The sequence below is a fragment of the Meleagris gallopavo genome, chromosome 1 (assembly GCF_000146605.3).
Source record: "Meleagris gallopavo isolate NT-WF06-2002-E0010 breed Aviagen turkey brand Nicholas breeding stock chromosome 1, Turkey_5.1, whole genome shotgun sequence".
Taxonomy (NCBI): Eukaryota; Metazoa; Chordata; class Aves; order Galliformes; family Phasianidae; genus Meleagris; species Meleagris gallopavo.
In genome coordinates this window covers 76,508,732-76,525,731 of record NC_015011.2, presented here as the reverse complement: position 1 = coordinate 76,525,731, position 17,000 = coordinate 76,508,732, and the positions used below count along the sequence as shown (strand labels likewise).

At 39.1% G+C, this 17,000-nt stretch overlaps 1 protein-coding gene across 9 annotated transcripts in view; it reads right to left on the bottom strand.

Annotated features, from left to right (window-relative positions):
- Nucleotides 1-4,445: 4,445 nt before the first annotated feature.
- The window catches only part of STYK1 (serine/threonine/tyrosine kinase 1), a 25,378-nt gene continuing 12,823 nt past the window's right edge, over nucleotides 4,446-17,000 (bottom strand). For 6 of the 9 annotated variants that reach the window (XM_010718556.3, XM_031555837.1, XM_010718565.3 and 3 more), the window contains 9 exons: nucleotides 12,862-12,971; nucleotides 11,770-11,919; nucleotides 10,012-10,248; nucleotides 9,587-9,768; nucleotides 7,854-7,937; nucleotides 7,405-7,613; nucleotides 7,120-7,160; nucleotides 6,409-6,505; nucleotides 4,446-5,729 (listed from right to left, as the gene is read on the bottom strand). In XM_010718556.3, the coding sequence (XP_010716858.1) occupies nucleotides 5,525-5,729; nucleotides 6,409-6,505; nucleotides 7,120-7,160; nucleotides 7,405-7,613; nucleotides 7,854-7,937; nucleotides 9,587-9,768; nucleotides 10,012-10,248; nucleotides 11,770-11,919; nucleotides 12,862-12,928 (1,272 nt within the window). In that variant the 5' untranslated portion in view covers nucleotides 12,929-12,971 and the 3' untranslated portion in view covers nucleotides 4,446-5,524. The remainder of the gene's footprint in view (nucleotides 5,730-6,408; nucleotides 6,506-7,119; nucleotides 7,161-7,404; nucleotides 7,614-7,853; nucleotides 7,938-9,586; nucleotides 9,769-10,011; nucleotides 10,249-11,769; nucleotides 11,920-12,861; nucleotides 12,972-17,000) is intronic. The other 3 variants (XM_010718587.3, XM_003202666.4, XM_010718612.3) reach the window with 1 other exon arrangement.

Below are 17,000 nucleotides of genomic sequence, written 5' to 3'. Positions count from 1 at the left end.
ATGGCTGTAATAGGCCACATGTAGGCTGTGGGCTGCAGGTTGGACGTGCCTGGTCTAAACTAACTTTCGTCAAGGAAAAGCTGTTTGTCTCCCTTCTCCTGACAGTTATTTTTCTAGTGTAAATGGCTGCCACTCCTGAGCATTACAGCAACAAAAAAAACCCAGAACACCCAGTAGTCAGTAATTAATGTGCCTTTTTGATTATTTTGTTACATGACAGCAGCTCTGATGTGGTGAGGCTGCCCTTGCAGTAGGACTAAACTATCCCAGCACAGGTTTCCTAGTACTCCAGCTGACAAAAACAAAACTGTCTGAGACCCAGTGGTCCATTTTCTTTCTCAGCAATGATAGTTTATCAGATTTGCAAATCTATATGACAAATACTGATGTTGCAAATTAGAGAGGTAAAGCTCAGGTGTAAAGTCCATTTCATCAGTTTTGCAAATTATGGCTCCTCTGTTTCACACTAAGTCAACATAGCAGACTGAATTAAGCAGACTGCTGCCTTAGAGAAAATCGTAGCATAATACTAAAAAGTCAACATTTTATATGGAACAAGATGTTTCAATTAAACAAATAAAACAAAGTTGTTCCCACAAAGCACCTGTGAAAAATTTTCACCAAGCCCTCAGTGATTTCAGTAAGGAGAAATACATACATGAGTCTATGCTGATCCTAAAAGTTTATAGACCCCATGCATGAATGGAGACTGCCATGTGAAAAAAAAAAAAGTCTACATTCATTATCACAAAGTGTAGTTGAACTCGGGTATCTCCATGAGTTTAATTCCTTTATGACATCAGAAAACCCAACCTGATTTAGATTCAGTCTCTTCCAAGCCTGTATGAGCTAATCTGGGGAAAAGGCAAGTAATATAAGAATGTTCACACTGGGAATTAAGCCACTTCAATTAAATGAAATTAATTTTAAATATTATAAAATAGCAGGAAAATGTCTTTCTATGGACAGATTCATAAACAGTGAATTGGCACAGGCTTGCTCTCAAGTAAAACTGAATCATTTATTTTCTTAGAGGTCGTAAGGTGCTCAGAATACTGAATTCCCATTGCTGCCTTTAATCAAAGATTTGAAAATAGAAACAAAATACAAGGATTCATGTAAGCCAGAACATTGTTTTTAAGGATGTAACACAATAGGGAGCTCTGAGAACAGTGAAGCATTTGAGGCTGGTGAGCCTCACCTCTGTGCCTGGGAAGACCACAGAGCAGATCCTCCTGGTTACCATGTTATGGCACTTATGAGACAAAGAGATGATCCTAGACAGCCAGAATGGCTTCACCAAGGGCAGATCTTGCCTGACCAATCTGGTGACTTTCTATAATGGAGTGACAGCATTGGTGAATGGGGAAAGGGTGATGAATGCCATCTTCCTGGACTTCTGCAAGGCCTTTGACATGGTCCCTCACTGCATCCTAAGATTGAAGGACTGGAGCACCTCTCCTATGAAGAAAGGTTGAGGGAACTGGGCTTGTTTAGCTTAGAGAAGAGAAGGCTCCAGAGAGACCTCATTGTGGCCTTCAAACACTTGAAGGGAACGTATGAACAGGAGGGAGTACAACTGTTTATGAGGGTGGACAGTGATAGGACAAGGGGGAATGGTTTTAAACTAAGACAGGGGAGGTTTGGGTTAGATATTAGGAGGAAGTTTTTCCCCCAGAGGGTGGTGACACACTGGAACAGGTTGCCCAAGGAGGCTGTGGATGCCCCATTGCTGGAGGCATTCAAGGCCAGGCTGGATGTGGCTCTGGGCAGCCTGGTCTGGAGGTTGGTGACCCTGAACCTAGCAGGAGGGTTGAAACTGGATGATCACTGTGGGCCTTTTGAACCCAGGCCATTCTATGATTCTATGACTCTATGATTTATCTCTCCATTTAGCAAAAAATATTCCTATGAACCACTGTGCATTATTCAGCAGGTGTGCAGCAATACTGTGGATGCTGTTCAAGGTTGTGAGATTTTATTATATATCTGAAATGCACACAAAATTCCTTGACAAGATCTGTGAGACTATCTAGTGTGGGAGGTTTGAAACAAGCTCATGGTTTTTGTGATGAATATTTTATTCACACATACAAAAATGCTGATTGGTAATTGTAAATGTTTCTGATAATTACCAGGTAACTTTCAAGCTATTTTCAATATAGCACATTAGAAAATAAAATTACCTTTATTTCTGGATGAAAACATAGTTTCTTAAAAAGCCTAAGTAGCAGAAACAACCATTTTTTTCATGTATTTTGCATTTTAAAGAGAAAAATTCTTAACATTGTCTTTAGAAGAAGACAACTAATAAGTTTTGAAACGTAAAGAAAGAACGTAAGCTTCTTTTTACATCTATACTGAGGGTTGAAGACTTCCTCTAGGGTGAATGTTCCCATTTAGAAGAGCCATTGATCAGCTTTTTCCATGTAGCCTTTTTTTTTCACCTTTTCATTCTACATGCCAAACAAGATCTAGTTTTGGTTTTGTAGGATGCTGCAAGCATTCTTCTGAAAATATCAAGGATTCAACTGCATGAAAGACTGAAACCTAAGAAATATAACTGACAGTAATTAGTCTTTTATGTGTTGCTGTGTTCTTCTACTTCATACAAGGGTCATGCTGATTGCAGGGATACTGAGTGGATATTAATTCTTCACATAGTACAATAAAACTATTCCTTTAAAGTGCATCTACTTTATTTTTTACAAAAGCAAGAAGAAAAAGAAAAACTTTAATTGCTTGAAATGACAAGTAATTAGATAAAAGTCTTTTGAGGCACTGCAAAGTCAGAAAGAGGAAACAGAAGTCAGGTGACAAAAATCATTTCACAAACAGAATTTGTTTCCCCTGAAATGAAAGCAAAAATTTTCAAGTGCCAGTTTTTTAAAAAAATTTGCATGTTCAGTAAAATGAATAACCAAATATTGTCAGATAAGCTTTGTGCAGCTTATATTGTAAAATATAAACACAGAACAAGGAAAAAAAAAACATTTTTTTTAATTAAAGAGACAAATGTCTGCTCTGTGTAAACACACAGGTGCATTTGCACTGGGTTTTCCACTACTCAGATGTCCCAGGGCAAGTCTTAGTATGGGCACTACTGACTCTTCTGCGAGAGGCATTTGCATAGCAAAAGCCTATCCATAACATGACTAACCAAATTACGTGCACTCACATAAGTCACCAGTGTGGTCACCCTAGCCACTGAAATCTTTAGCAGAAACAAATCCACTCATCAATGCATGGAATATGGAATATACATGGCTTAAAAGAATAATACATACAGAAAAATTCTCACCTTAGCATTTTAAATTAAACCTTGAGTTCCCACCCAGAAACTCACTGAGCACAAATTCATATTCTCCATATGATTACCAAAGTATTTGTGATGCTTATATGTGAGACTTTGAAGTAGCAGTGCTGTCCCAAAATTGAAGTATTTTAACCCAGTGTGCAAAGAACCAATATGCACACAGAGGCAAGATATTCATTTCATTTCTGTATAGATGTGTGGGTCCTAGGTGGTTCATCCACAAAACTAGAACACTTTCTCCATAGTACAGGATTTCTTTCATAGACCAAAACTGCAAAATTATTTATCTCTAAGTATACTAATGACATTTATCTACATGAATGGTTAGCTCCACTTTTTCTAATTTTTCAGTTTCTAATTCCTGTGATTAATGCAGCTAGTATATTCCACACAACTCTTCTTCATACCAAGCCAAGCACAATAGACATCTTCTTTCAATAGGCTGGTTGACTTGTTTCCTTTAGACATCAGCTGTGTTTTCATCACAACAACAAATAGCGAGCAACCAAGCAATCTTTGAACTCTCCTGCATGGCAGCTAGCTGCATGATAGGAACTCCCTTTGAGTAGACAGCTCTTGAGTTTACACCTGCTGTAAAGATCCCTTACACCCCGATGCCACGTGTCTCCTTGCTGATACAGAACCTCAGTAAGTGATTAATAGTTTTTGTAAGCTTCGTTAGCTTTGTTAAGATTATATCTTAGATTGATAGTGCACATATAAGCTCTTAGACGTAAACCTTTGACCAAGTTTGGGTCTAGCAATAGATGCAGCTGCACCCAGGCTCTTTACCTCCATTGTTCAAGGTGTTAAGAAAGCAAAGGGCTGCACTCTGAACTTCGTGACTCAACAGGAAGATCTTCTGGATGAGCGTGTTTAACCCTACCCTTTATGCAGTAAAGAATTAAGTGTACTTTGACATGTCTGTCACTGTACTCTGCCATCTAAGTCACTGTCCCATTTATGATTAAGCTTTGCTAAATCACTATATGATTTCAATAAACATACTGTTGCTTCTCCCTTACAACCGAAGCAGTTTCTATTTGTAGCAAGTATGCACTCAATCTCATCACTACCACAGAAAAGGCACGCTCTATATGGAGACGCATCAATTCAAAAATTTCTGTAGTCACAGGTATGTAAGCATTTTATTTTGTTTAAAATATACAGTGCCTATTCTTTCATGCAAAGCTCTGGAGAGATCCCAGACATTTATTGAGAACTTAACGGGCAATAATGCAACTTAATCACACAGGCCTTTAGTGAATGTGAAAATAATGGACAGTGTCATGGTTTTATGATTTTTGTTATCAGTATTCCACATCATAACATCATAACATGATGTACTGTACTGGGAGTTAAAGAGTTAATGCTCCAGTTCTGGGTACCTGTCCCAGAAGAGAAGAACTACATCTCCCAAAGGACTGTTTCACTGTGCCATTACTGTTTTCTGCTCAGAGGGAAAAATAAAAACTGTTTGCAGATCACAAGACCTCCCTTTTTGATCTTCTGGCTTGTCTCTCTTGCAGGTGCTGTATCGCCTTAGCTTATAAGGCCTTCAGTTTTTGGACACTCTCTCATTTTATTTGATTTATTATCTTCAATTCCAATTATACTGTATTATATTGTATTATATCGTGTTATCTTGCATTTTGATATCATTTTTAGTAAATTAGTTTGTTTCTCCTCAGATCATTGTCGCTGTTTTGTTTTTAGGTCCATCTCCCTACCATTTTCCCTTTCCCAGGACATGGGTCTGTGGGTACCCTCAGCCCGCTAGTCACGGAACGGGGCTGAACCAGCCTGTAAACTGTTGACAGGACAGGAAACCATCAATTTCTGTTACCTATTCTATCCACTTTTTCCAGTAAGATTGTGCCCAAGAGCATATTCCTCAGGACACCTCCTCTTCTGAATACTCAAGTGATGCAGTTTCATGGGAAAGAAAACTGGATAGAGATCTCAAAAAACCTAAAACTCAAATTTCTCGTTACATTTTCTATAGCTTCCTAAATCCATTTTGCTTTGAAATGACCACCATCAAAATGGTATCAGGGTGATTTAAAAGTACTGCTACTACCAGTTCATTATTTCAAGTGTGGAGGACAGATCTGAAGTATATACATAAACATCTCATTCTGAGTTTGCCAAGTGTCTTGAATAGGCAAATACAGAGACCTCTCTTTTACTAATATGAGAAAGAGTCCTTCAAAGTACAGTATAGTCACTCACTAGACTGTCCATTGCAACACCAGTGACATCAGCATAGAGTTCAGGATCCACTAGCTCAGGAACCTGCAGAACTCTCTGGTCATTGCTCGTCTTCATAGCTGTTTGTAGGCTCTGGATCAGGTCTGATGGAGAAGGCCTGTCAGTTGCATTCCACTGCCAACAAGATTTCATGATGCTGTACCTGTAAGATGAAGAAGTAGAGAGGAGCTGGAAATGAAAAATACCAACAAAAATTTTATCTCATATGTAAAACATCTAGAGAACTCCTCTTTTTCTGCTTCATAGAAGGTTCTTTCAGCAAAACCTGTAACTACATAATAATTATGTGGGGAAAAAGACAGACATTAGCTGTTTGCCAGGATGTCATCTTTGAGTATGGGAAAAGGGGAAATGATTACATTTGATATTTCCTTTTGAAACAGCAACTGGGTATCCTACCGATTAAAAAGCCTCTGAATATTAAAAAAATAATAACATTAAAAGTCTTCACAAGAAGAAACACATCTCATATCTTCCCTGTGGTTGCTTTGTTCATTTCAGAGATAATTCAGCACTTACAGGAGAATGATTACTCTAGAATAGTCCTATACCTTGCAGAGAAGCAGAGGAGCAACAAAATTTAAAGGCAGAAAAGAAAGCAGAAACAAGAACAATTTTCAAAGCAGGTAAGAATGGCAGTCAAGGTTTCATACAGGAGAACCCAATAAGATGTGGCAGGCATAAGAACAAGTTTTCTCAACTAAAAAGATACAGTTTTGTACATTCTAGACTTAGAAATCTTCTTTAGGATACAGTTTTGCATTCTACATTTCCATTTATCTCTGCAAGTATCTCAACTGTACATAAAGCAAGTGGCTTACATGGCTGGGTGGCAGCTTGAGGGCTGTTTCATAATGTTTCGTCTCTGCAGGTATGGCAACATGTCAGAAGGTCGTACCTCAGGATATGGTGGATCACCTGGAAGGTGAAAGGAAAAATAGCAGAAAAGCTATAAGGTAAAGGTCACAGACAGCAGCTTCAGTATAAGAATGCCGTCTCTGCCTAAAAAAATCTATTCTCTTGTTCTTTCAGTTCACACTGACAGAAAACCTAAAAACAAATGTCATGAGTTTGTAAGTCAGAAAAAAAGCAGGTTTTTTAATTTAAATTAGCCTCAATTTTGCATTCTTAAATTTCAGATTTTTGGTCTTGTTAATTTGTTGCTAACTTCTACATTTTAAATTATTTTTTTATTACATCTGTATGGGGCTGCTGAATCACGGCCTGAACCTTTGATTGATCACCTGAGGCGAGCAATGAGTCAGCCATGGGAGCACAGGTGAAGGCAATTCACCTGTGCTGCAGGAAGGGGTGGAGCCTGGCTCCACCTCTCCTAGACCCATTTAAGAGCCGACTGCCAGTGGGGAAGGATCTCTCTCTGGAGATCTGCTCCATCAGGAGTTTATCTCGTGAGCCCAGGACAGGGTGAGTGATTTTCTCTTATTTCTCCAATATAAATTCTATTAGCCAAGCTCCTGGATATATATATCTATACCATCTGTATATCTATTGATTAAACAACATCTTCTTACCTAATGTAATCATTTCATACAGTAGAATTCCAAAAGACCATCTGTAAGAAAAGAAAACAAAGCAATATTAATTTTCTGTTTCAGCAAGCTAGCTAGCTTAAACACACACAAATGATTAGTTGCGTTCTGCAGAAATGAGAAGGTATGAGATGTAAAGTTAAGCACTGTGGTGAGAACAGTTAAGTCTTCCTGTGAACTTCAGGACATGAAATAATTATACATAAAGAAGTGAAAGAGACAGGTCTGACAGACAGGTGAAATTCTAGTTCAGAAATAAAATCATACATGTCTGTCTTGATGCTAGGGGGGTTCTTTAGAAGCCGTTCTGGTGCCTGCCACTTTACTGGCACCATTTCTGTGACTGAGCTGGCACCATATGTATGAGCTTTATAGGCCAGTCCAAAACCACAGAGCTTGGCAGTGAAGTTGTGCTGGAGTAGGACATTCCTGGCAGCGATGTAACCATGGAACAACTTCTTCTGTTCAAGGTAAGCCTAAAAAGTTGGAAAAGGAAGAGACAATGATCATCTTAAAAGTAATTCTAATTGTCAGAAATTTTTAATGTGTTTGCACCCATCCTCCACAGTGCAGAACAGAGGTATAGGCCCACCAAATAAATACAAATATATTTGGCTCAATTTTAACAAATGGCATCCTCACTGCCTATGGTAAGTGTGGGCTTGTGTTACAATCAAACAAGAAGCAAAAAAGCGAGCAAATCTGAGCAGACTTACTAGAGCTGCTGCAACTTGTTGTCCAACTTCGTACACTTGCCTTTCAGTGAGGTCGTAGGGGACACCATCCATTGTCATTACATCCTGGAGACAAAAGAGTAGACATTGAGTGATAGATGTAAGGTGCTGGGGAATGTGTCTCCTTTCTATCTCATAAAATGAGTATTATGTAATGATATGCTTCCCTGGCTAATTTCACAGATTAGTCATAAACTGACTGAAAGGTAAGAGCACAAGAATGGGTGATGTTCACGATAGATGATATGTTGGGTAAGATAAGGACGGCTGAGACTGGTGGGTAAACTGAATAATGGAAAATAATTTAATAGCTTGGACAAAAATGAGCAGAATGACAGTGGAAAATGACAATTCATACATGAGTGAAAGAACTGTAACAAATTAGAAAAGCACATCTGTAACACACAAATGAATATCTGGGATGAGATTATCAACCCATCTCTTACTCTCTTGCCTCTAACAGTGACCCTGGCTGGATACCCAAGCAAGAGAGAAAAAACAAAATAAGCATATGTTGCTTATCCTAAATAGTCTTCTGCCCCTAGTTATTTTCAGTCTAAGGACTTCCCAAAATGGTTAGGATCTCAACATGTTCAGTGACTTTCATAGTTCGTTATCTTCCATTAATTTATTCAGTCTTGTCTTGAACCTGTAAAAAGCTTCAGTATCGATAGCACTCAGTGAACAGGAATTCCATTAGTCAAATCCCCACTTTCTGAAGAACTATCTCCACTAGTTTGCTTTGACCATGGCATTTACTAACCTTATTTGTTACCACCTCATCTTTCTGCTGAACAAGACAGAAAGCAATCTCTCTGTATTTAGAATTTCAGATGTGGAAGAAAGACAGATTTATACACAGACATAACAGTATTTCATTTCTATGCCTTTCTTGCTAATTTCAAATATTTCTGGATTTTTTTCTTTAGTTAACTTCTTCACGAGAGTATATGTGTACATAGTGTCCCATGATTTCACATCTCATCAGCGATAGGCTAATACAAGGCCATCATTATGTACATTAAGTGAAGGTTGCTTTTGTACATGTGTATCACTTTATTTTTAGCTATGCTGAATTTTATCTTTCTTTTTATTGATTAGTTACTCAATTTTGAAAGATTCTTCTGCAAATGCTCAAGCCCTTGCTATTCTCACCACCAATCATGATCACCTCACTTGCAACTTTTTTGCTAGGCTACTGAAAACATGTTGAAAAGCACCAGGTCCTAGTGTATTTCCCAGCAGAGCTTTATGGGTTACTCCCTCCAGTGCAAGTACTGACCTTTCTCACCTGTATTCCATTAGTAGTCTTTTAATCATTTAGTTATCGTTCAAAGACTTTCTCCCCATCTTCATAACTACTCGCTGCTCTAAAAGCTTTTTGGAGTAACTTCCATTTAAAACTTTTGAGAAAATAGTATGCATCAGTGTATCACTTCTCCCAATGCCTGCTTAACCCTTCGAAGAATTCCAGTGGACTGCAAAGTCAGACTTCTTACAAAATGTCAGCTTCTCCAAACTATAACACATCTATTCAGAAATGCACTGGTTCTATTCCAGTTCAGAACTTCATAGAACTTCTTTGGGGATGGAAATGGTTTAGACTGATACAGATGGATGCATGTAGAGATGAAAAGAATCTTCTATGACTTGCACACCGATATGTAAATGAGCAATTTTAAGAAGATATGCTATCATCACTTTTTTTGACTCACCTTACGACATGTCCATAGAAACTTTAGCAGGTCACCAAGAGATACATCTTCCATTACCATATAAAGTGGGAATCGATCTACACAGCATCCAAACAATTCAACCAGGTTCTCATGATAGCCAAGATTTTGATGGAATTTAATTCTTCCCAGGAAATCCTTTACTTCCTGGTGACTAACCAGGTCTGAAAGAATCAAAGAAACCCCAGTCCACCACAACACAGAAGCAGCAAAGAACAGGGCAATTAGCTTGAAATGACAGTCTTCTTTGATACTACTACAATGCCACTTCAGTGGACTGTTTAACATATTAGTATGTTACTGAATACAGCTCAATCTTGCCCAGCAATGATTACAAAATTCTGCCCAACTTCATGTCTTTGACATACAGATCTGTACTAAACTGGGTTCTCCTCCATGTGCTTTACCTTGTAAGGCTTTCAGTATGACACTCTTAGTCTTCCCCGAGTTCCTAGTTTCCAATTCTGCTCTGTAGATGCTCCCATTGCGGCCATGTTTTACTATCTGCAGACTGCCTAGTGAGAGTTTTTCTCGTGGTATCTGCAGTTCTTTCAGAGTCAAGGATGCAGAACTCAGCAGGATCTCATTCAGCTGTATACAGTGGTTCTCTTGTGAACTGGATTCCTGCTGATTCTTGTTGTTCACTGACAAAACCAAATACATGTGAAGCACAAAAACAAACATGAACCCTTGTAGTAGGTGGCAATGCCAATTATTCTATTTTCTTTAATTTTTGCTCCATACTGTTTTTGGAAATCAGGACTTACGAAAGAAATGCTATTACATCTTACTGATCCCAGACCTGGAAGAGGTGAAGGACTTTATCTCACTCTCTAATTGACAAAACGGAGGAATGACTTTGGAGATCTCTACTAGATTTAACTATGCAAACTTTTTTTCTGGATAAGACAAATCTGTAACTGATTCTTGTGCTGAAGCTACAGCCATTTTCTTTTATTACCAGCTAGAATCATAGAATCATCAAGGTTGGAAAAGACCTCCAAGATCATCAAGTCCAACTGTCCACCTATCACCAACATTTCCCACTAAACCATGCCCCTCAGTACAACATTTAAGTCTTTCCTGAACACCTCCAGGGCTGGTGAATCTCTCACCTTTCTAGGCAGCCCATTTCAGCACCTGACCGTTCATTTGGAGTTTTTCCTAACATCCAACTTGAATCTCCTCTGGCACAACTTAAAACCAGTCCCTCTAGTCCTATCTAGTTTCATAGGAGAAGAGGCTGAAACTCACCTCACCAAAACCTCCTCTGAGGTAGCTGTAGAGAGCAATAATATCTCCCCTGAGCCTCCTCTTCTCCAGACTGTTCCCAGTTTCCTCAGTTGCTCCTCATAAGATTTGTGCTCCAGACCCCTCACCAGCTTTGTTGCCCTTCTCTGCACATGCAGCAGGGTCTCAGTGTCTTTCTTGTAGTGAGGCACTCAAAACTGAACACAGTCCTTTGGTGTGGCCTCACCAGTGCTGAGTACAGAGGGACAATCACTTCTCTGCTCTTGCTGGCAATGCTATTTCTGATAGTGTCAGTTATGAAAGAGACACACAGAGGGTGCTCTCATCTATGCCTTATCGTGGTTTTCAATTACTTCCCTTAACATAGATTTTTTTCCTATTTAGAAAGAAAATTAGTTCAGAACTAGAGTTTCATTTCAACATAGCAGCATGTGCTTGCAGTAATGGCAACCCTTTCTCCTCCTTACCACTCCCTGTTCTGTTTTCTGTTGTCCACATCGGTAGTAGGACACACCAGCTTAAGATGAAATTTCATAAATGATAATAAATAAATGAGATAACTAGGTGTGATATATATCCAAAATTATTATATACAAACTTTCATTTGTAATTATCCCTGTTGCTTGCAGGCGCATCCATGAAGGCTATCACATAAACATACTTTGCAATTCTCAAGTGATGTTATCACTTGTTTGTGCACCTTCACAGTATGCTGGTTTAGGTTTTCCTAGTTTTCTCAGCTCTATAGATTCTACTATTGCTAACAGAAGTTAGACAAATGGAGGTTCTCCAGTTTTCTTACATTCTCTAGATGGATGGATTTTCAGAAACCCTATTGCCTAACAGCTCAAGTTGTTGTCTTAGGGCCACTGAAATCAATACTCCTTCCTCAGTTTGAAAATGGTGATGTTTACCTTGTTGTCCAGATGATGATGATTCCTCCCGCTTTGTTCTTGTTCGCAAGCCTCGGCAATGCAGCCAAAGGATCACAGTTAGCAGAATGACAAAAAAACCCACAAGGAGAGCTGGGACAACAATCACTTCAGTCTGATATTCACGCACAACTACAGGCAGATAAAGAAAATGGGAATTAAAGGAGCACTGCTCTGAGGACTGTGTGCAGCATTCCCTAGAGTGCGCCAATTCTATAAAACATAGCAGTAATAAGCTGTTTAAGGTGCAACTGTTTCAACTCTGTCTGTGTGTTTGTGTGCGTGTATCCGTCCACTTGCTGCTTCTTAGAATAGCAAGTGAACACTTTCTAGTGCTGCAACCCTGTTTCTCAAATGTGCTTCATAAAGGTAGTGAAAATTTTAAATGTCATAAAGGCACTAGGACCCCTGTACTTATTTAAATGCCTTATTCACTTATTTAGGTGCCTTAGTATAGAGACAAGGGACTTTAGTCATGAGTGTATCACCCATCACTGAAATGTAGCTGGCCCTGGCAGAGGGATAGAAGGGCTTTGGGAAGAGTTGGCCATTGCTGTGCCATCACAAATCTACACAACAGTGAAATCACAGGTTCAGCTTTTCAATTAAAAATATAGGGAGCAATTTAAAGAAAACAGGGCACGATCACCTGCTTTGGAGTTTGATCAAAAGACACTGCCATTAATAAGGAGTTGCAGGTAACAGACTCTTTTATGTCCCCAAATTTGAAGGTAGTGATATTTTTGCATGGGACAAGGCACCATTTCAGTTTCAAAGATAACATAAAGTGACAGAACCAAAATCTCACAAAATTAGTCCTTAGGAAAACAGAAGAGAATCTTTACTGAGTATGTTACGAGGTCTTAACCTCATTTTTATGTGTAATTCAAAGTAGAAATACTCTAAGATGGCTATAAAGGCTGGGATCTTTGCAGGACTTTCTGCTCTCAAATCCTCTTTTGTGGCATCGGATGTAGGTGAAGAAGGGGAAAGACTCTGCTTCCTTTTTAGCAAAGCTGGCCTTCCTGCTCAGTACGTGGAAAAATACTGCCTAAAGGAATAAGTGAATCTTACCACACAGCTTGTCATTGCTGTTGCATTCCAGTAGCATGCGTGTGAATCTTTTCACATCTCCTGCCATGTTCAATTACAAGCAAGCAGATCTCCAACCTCTGTCTTCTGTGCTGATATAAAGAATATTAATACAATTTATCAGAAGGAAGGATGATTTATTAAACTATTAATAAGCAGAATATGGATATTTCCACCCCTTAAGTTCAGAGGCAGTGTGAAGAAAAGGCACAGGGACTTCAAGGCTTAGAGAATAATATGGAATATCCACTATCAAATCCCATAAACCATAGACTACATGCCCAATGAGAACTTAAGATTAAGCTTCTTCTAAAGTACTGCACAAGAATAGCAATTGAGCACCTGGTAGGAAGGCAGGGCTAACCCAAGGGAGCTCAGGTGCACTGCATGAACCTGAGTGACCAGAAGGGGTAGGGCCATAATCCACCCTTCCCAGACCTCATTTAAGGGTTGGCAGTGGAAGCAAGGGTATCTTGCTGGAAATCCGTATGTGCCAAAAGTCTTCTAAAGGTAAGCTGTTTTTCTTCCTTTGTTTCATGTGTCTATGGCAGTTGCATTTGGGTTGTTCTTATTTGCTGAAGCCTAGGATTGTGCTGCTCCACTATTGTTGCTGTACTTTCCATTACATTATGGCATTACAACAAATAACTTGGTATCTCTAAGCCTAAAGGTTGGCGTGTGCACTAACGTTCACAGTCACTAACTGAATTATATTTAAAGAATCTGGCTTTTCCTAGATACCAAAGTGACTTGGCCTTTTATCTTCTGATTCATAACAATCAGATGCACGTGTACAGAATGTTTGTTGTTCTGGACTAGAGGACAACTAACAGAAGGAAAAAAGAAAAAAAGAAGGCTTATCATTAGGGTTCTCCTGTACTAACAACTTCATATAGCTACGTCTATAACTTATCTTAATTACAATGCCTGGGACTCCTTCTACTGTCCATAGGAGTGCATTTGCAGTTGAATAACACAGAGTCTGTGCAAGCCTATGCATTTCCAGTATAATTTCAGCTGTCACTGTACTAATCCCTTAGCACTTCCAACTTGTACCTACAAAACCTCCTGAATATATAAAATATATATATAATACACACACACACACACACACACACACACACACTTGTCACAAGTATAACCTCACTCAGGCAGGGCTAGATTCATGAGAGCATGACATTGACTTTGCTGTGCCAGGACTGCAGACCAGCTGCAGACCCTGCAAAACACATCCTTGAGGTAGAATTTTGGTTGTTCTGTAGTACAGAAGGAGAGTACCCTTGTAGAAATTTGCAAGCCATTTGTGTGTTTGTTCATTCTGTGGAGAACATCTAAAAGTCTTAGAAGATGCCACTGCTTCACTACGTCCTTTACTGAGGATTGAGGTTACAAGATAGGAATAGGCTTTGTGGTGCTGCATTAACTCCATTAGAGTTGGAAGGGACTTCAGAATGCCCTGCAATGAACAGCCACACCATAGCTAGATCAAGTTACCCAGGGCCTTATCTAGCTTTGCCTTGAAAGTGTCCAGGGATGGGACATAAACCCCAACACTTAAGTAACCTGTTCCAGTGCCTTGCCACACTCAATTTAAATTTTTTTTTCCTTATATTTAACCTAAATCAGCCCTTCCTGAGCTTAAAAACACTTTCCTTGTTCTATCACCATGGACCTGCTAATGAGTCTGTCTCTTCTTTCCTGTAGCTCCCCTTTAGATACCTGAAAGGTCACTATCAGGTCACCTTGCAACTTTCTCTTCTCTAGGCTGAACAGACACCCAGATCTCTCAGCTTGTAATAGAGGCATTCCAATTCCATGTATTGTTTTTGTGGCCCTTCTCTGGATGTGCTCCAACAGGTCTGTGCCTCTCCTGCACTGAGGACTCCCTGTCTGAACACAGTATTCTAGGTGAGCTCTCAACAGCACAGAGTAGAGGGGCAGGATCGCCTCCATTGACCTGCTGCTCATGCATCTTTTGATTCAGCCCAGTATACAGTTGGCTTTCTGGGCTGCAAGGGTGTTTTCATCAGCAGAGAACCTAGACTACTATTTCTAAGTTGTGAGAATCAATGTAGAGAATGGTGATGACTGACAGAAAGGCAAAACATAATTTAGCACTGTTTCTTATGAACTTTGCTGAAGGTTTAAGACTCGGCATCCTCCCAAACAATATTGTCTACAATCTTTTGACTTATGAGAAATAAGTACTTCCTTTCCCCCGCACCCTCCCCAAGCTATGGGTTCAAGGCAATAAACTCAAATTAATCATGACAAATGTGAATAGTAGCATGGGATACTTATACTGAAATGGCTCTATAGAAGTTGATGATAGATAAAAACATTAGTGAGTTTGATTTCATGCTTAAAACTGAGAGGAAAACTTCTTGTATAAGAGAGGTAGTAGAAAGAAGAAAACTGACTATATCTGCTTTCTAAGATATTGCAGAAAGGATATTTTTTCCTCTAATTCTTAAGATGTTAATTTTAGCAGAGTAGCTACACAGCGAGTTAAATCAACGATAATAACACTAAGTTCTTCAGGTATGCTCTGGAAGCGAGCAGACTAAGTTAAACGATCTTGGCTATAACAACACATGCACCACCCTAAGAGGAATGTTCCTAACCTTTTTCATTCTCGGACATATGCACACAGATTTTAAAAAAAGGGATGAAGGGATGTGATGGCATCACAGGAAAATAAACCTTAGGACTACTTAGACAGCAATGACACTGTATAATCAAAGTCAGGCATGTCCAACCCGTGATCCTCAGGACACATGTAGTCTGGCATAGCTCACTATGCTGCCTGCTGCCATGATGGCATGGGGCAGAGGGCAGGTTGTGAGCTGTGCTGGGCCACATGCCCTGCCAGAGTGCCCATCCCATCCTGGGTGTGCAACTGTGACTCAGCATCAACCAAACACTGGTGGGCTTATTAACCCTATCTGGACTGAAAACAGGGCATGGGAAGTGTGCAGTGCCTAATACCTAATTAAGCGTAGCTTTCTTTTCCTACTTCTGAGAGATTTGGAAAAGGATAGAATGTACATGGACTTGTGTACTCTCACATCTCCATTAGTAACACTAGTGTGGCTCTAAACCATAAGCATCAAACCTTTTGTCATGCTCGCACCACACTGAGTGAAGAGGAGTTTTCTTGGGCTGCACATCGCTCTGAAAGTAATACCTCCTGTGTATTTCCATGGAAACTACAGCAGATACAAATAGCACACTAACACTACTTGGTAGAGAAAATTCACAGCTACAAAACACTTTCATAAAGTTACCATTATTAGCTTTCCTTTTTTTTGCTAGCTGTGAACTAGAGCTTGCATGTTGCAGTGGTTGCAACTTTTAGTGCTTGTCAGAGAATTTTGATAAAATTTTATTTTTCCTGTGCTTCAACCTTGAAAACAGTTGTCCACAAATGTACATAGTGCCAAAAAGTGATTACATGAATACATTACATTTTTTTTTCCAGTACATCTGTAAGTTATCCATGGATTTTATGTGGAACTAATATACATTAATTTACAGATGTGTGCTCACCCCACAGCAGAAAGCATCCTGGCAGTGCTCAAGTAGTTATTTCACCATCAGGTAGCTTTTCAGTATGAAGAAAGGATAACAGAAAGAAGAATATCTAAAGAGGTTCAAAATTTTAGATCTTACTAGAAGTGCTATCTTCTTCATCTATGTCTTACGCTGTGATAACATCACTGCTGTCTCAACCTGGAGGACATAGCCTGTATTATTTCAGTTTAGAATTTGCACTGGGCAGTTTGGTAAGTACAAGTAAACATCTATTTAGTCATCCCACTATTTTTTTTTTTTTTAGTATTTTTTTTTTAAACATACTGAAATCTACTTCTTGGAATTCTTGAATTTTCATTTATCCTGTTTATGTCAAAAATATTTGTTTTAACACACAACTTGCCCTTGCCTTGCCTGAGCTTATTTCAACTTATTCTGATTTCCTTCTCCTTCAGTTAAAATTCATTTTTTGTTGTTTACTCAAATCCTGGAATTTCTTTTTCTTTTCTTTTTTTTTTTTTAAGACTATTGTCACTTTTTTCACCAGATCCTCTGTTGTGCAGCACATCAATGTGACTTAACAGCTT